The sequence below is a fragment of the Sceloporus undulatus genome, chromosome 1, assembly GCF_019175285.1.
Source record: "Sceloporus undulatus isolate JIND9_A2432 ecotype Alabama chromosome 1, SceUnd_v1.1, whole genome shotgun sequence".
Taxonomy (NCBI): domain Eukaryota; kingdom Metazoa; phylum Chordata; class Lepidosauria; order Squamata; family Phrynosomatidae; genus Sceloporus; species Sceloporus undulatus.
The window spans coordinates 184362818-184365776 of NC_056522.1; the positions used below are offsets into that span (position 1 = coordinate 184362818).

General features: G+C 42.3%; 1 protein-coding gene across 4 annotated transcripts in view; it reads left to right on the top strand.

The window, feature by feature from the left end:
- PAK5 (p21 (RAC1) activated kinase 5) overlaps positions 1 to 2959 on the top strand; it is a 148479-nt gene extending 145520 nt beyond the window's left edge. For 3 of the 4 annotated variants that reach the window (XM_042445108.1, XM_042445109.1, XM_042445111.1), the window contains one exon: positions 1238 to 2959. In XM_042445108.1, the coding sequence (XP_042301042.1) occupies positions 1238 to 1393 (156 nt within the window). In that variant the 3' untranslated portion in view covers positions 1394 to 2959. The remainder of the gene's footprint in view (positions 1 to 1237) is intronic. The other variant, XM_042445112.1, reaches the window with a different exon arrangement.

Consider the following 2959-nt stretch of genomic DNA (forward strand, 5'->3'; position numbering starts at 1 on the left):
GTCTTGGAGAGCCTCGGCCAGTATGGCCAGGGCTTATGGATTATGGGTACAATCTATACTTATGCTTATATGGCTCAGGCAGTGTCTCAAATAAAGTATCAGCATCATCCATGGAACTGATCATGCTTTTTGCCCCCTAGGCTGCAAAACTACTACTAGATCTTGTCCAAGATCTCTGCACCTCATCCCAACTAACCACTGATTAGACAAAGAGGACTGACACTGGCATATTGGTTTGCATGAGTGTGATGGGGACTGTCACACAAAGAGTGCAAGAAGGAGTTACTGAATATTTCCTTCCACAATCATCTACAAAGACCATACACCACATAACTGGACTTCATACTTCCTTGTATACCTTTGGAAATAGATTAGAAAAGTCAGTGGGTCCAAAATGCTGCAGCCAGGTTATTGGTTGAGTACCCCTCTTGTTGAATCAGCTCCACTGGCTGCTGATCTGTTTCTGGACAGCACTCAAAGTCCTGACAATCACCTTTAGAGTCCAAACAGCTTAAGACTTGTAGTTGAAACACTATATCTCCCTTTATGAGCCTGCCTGAGCTCTAAGACCTGCAAGGGAAGGCTTTTTTCCTCCGATCCCTCTACCATCACAGGAGGGCATAGGAGAGAGACTTTTCTATGGCTGCTCCCAGGCTATCCTTTTCCACAGCTGCCCATTGAAAAGAGGTCTTGCTGGACCCCTCCCTGTTGTCTTCCCACTAGAAAGTGAGACCTTATATATAAGGAGGTTTTTGGCTTTTAATGCGATGTGGCAGACTGAGCTTTTAATGGGGATGTTGATTCTCTTTTGTTCTGTCATATCTGTTTTTAAAATCATCTTTTAAATGCATTTTAACCAGTGTTTCTAAAATAGAAATTTCATTTAATTGTGTTTTAACTTCCGTAATGAAAGCTTTTTAATTGCATTGTGTTTTTTAAAAGGCTGTACACTGCCTCAGATCCTATGTTGAGAGAAGGGCAGGATAGACAATAAATAAATAAAGATGTCACCAACTGATTCCCAACCCTAGTGTCAAGGAGTACAATCTCCTGCCCCACCTGAAGAAGACTTGAATCTCCTGCCTTCTCCCAGCATTCCCAACAATATGCTGCTGCAGGAGTGACAGAAACCTCATATCCTGCTTTTTATCATTGTGCAGTATTGCTATACATGTTGTTGTTATTTGATACCAGTCATGTAACTTGCTCTTTTAAAATGCAATTTTGGTTTTTCCAGGTCTCATCCATCCTCCGTGGCTTTTTAGACTTGATGCTGGTGCGGGAACCTTCACAGAGAGGAACTGCCCAAGAACTGTTGAGACACCCATTTCTCAAGCTGGCTGGGCCTCCTTCCTGCATAGTGCCTCTCATGAGGCAGTACAGGCATCACTGAATTCTCTGGTTTATTGATTTAGTTATGTTCCTGAGGGAAGCCATGCACAGCAGTAGAGGCTGCTGGGAAAAAAGAAAGCTCTGGGGAGCACAACCACAGAGCAATGTACCACTGTTGCCATGGCTCAGCAGTGCCATGAAGGAAGCTTCTGGGGAGGGGGGTTATGAAGGGTTTTTTTCCTTTTTGGTTTGAAAACCAGACATGTTGACAGCTATTATTCCTGCGTGGGCTGTGCCTTCCCCAGTCAGTTGCTGTTTTTAGTATGTCAGCTATCAAGGAAGAAGGATGTTTTCTTCAAGTTCCACTTGGAAAAGAGAAAAAGGAGGTGGGGAAACTTGTCGCACATTTGGAACACCAAAATTTTATTTAAAATCAGAGGAAACTAACACTTCTACTTCAGAAGGACACTTTTTTCTGACAAAATCTAAAAAGTAAAACAAGACAAAAAGCACTTTTTAATCTTAGTTGTAGCGGTGTGATGTATTTTCAAACAAATTTGTAATTTTCTGTACATTGCTTTTGATAATTTCCAGTACTTTGATGTCATAGTGATAGTGCAGATAGAGGTGATGGGTGTAACTTAGCAAGCATTTGAGCGAGACCTTTCCTACTTTTTTATCCCTTTTGAAGAGAAAGGAACATGAATGAACACACATATGCACACGCACACGCACACACACACAATTCTGAATGTTGACAAGAATTTCTCATTTGTGCCAGTCAAATGTACATGTTCCATTTGCAAGCATTCAAGTTACTGAGCAATGCCATATCCTTTTTCCCCACTGAAACAATGTTTAGGGATTTTCACTGCTGTCCTGAAGTGATATGTACCTTGAAAAATACTCAGGTACTTATGCGAAGGGCTGTTTCACATAACCTTAATTTCTCATGTGAAGATTGGAAACGATTGAATGGTAGTAACAGGTGATCAGGTACTGCAGTTAAGAGCACAGTGAACCCTTGCTGGTCAAGAGGTAAGCTCCCATTTGATAGCTACAACCAACATTCATTACATAGATCAGTCCTGAATATTATAAGCAGTGACAACAGTGAATGACTCCTTCCTGCAGGGATAGGGAAGGTTTTCCTGTTAAGATCCATATGACATTGGTCAAAATATGTCAGAGACTGAAGTCCAGCTGTGGGTTTAGCTGGAGGCAAAGTGGATGAGGTTTGAAAATGTCCACCTGTGATCATTGAGCTGCAGGTTTCCCACTCCTGCCTTACTGCATGTGCACACAGCTGGGTGATTTTGCTCAAATTCACATTCTAAATAGTCCTGATATTATCCTATATTTAGAATAGGTCCACATGACTCTTGTTCACCAAAGCCTCCCAAAAGCCATGAGTTGTGGCCTGCCAAAGGCTCAACCCACCTCCTGCCTGAGGAAACAGGAGGCGGTTAAACCCTTAGCAAACCCAGAACTTGGTTTGGATTACAACTCCCAGAATTCCTTCTAATGGCCATGCTGGTGGTTCTGGGTGCAGTAGTCTAAAAAAAAGGTAACATTCGGGCCCAAACAGACAGGCTAAAATAAAGCTGCTTTGGGTCACTTTGGAAGT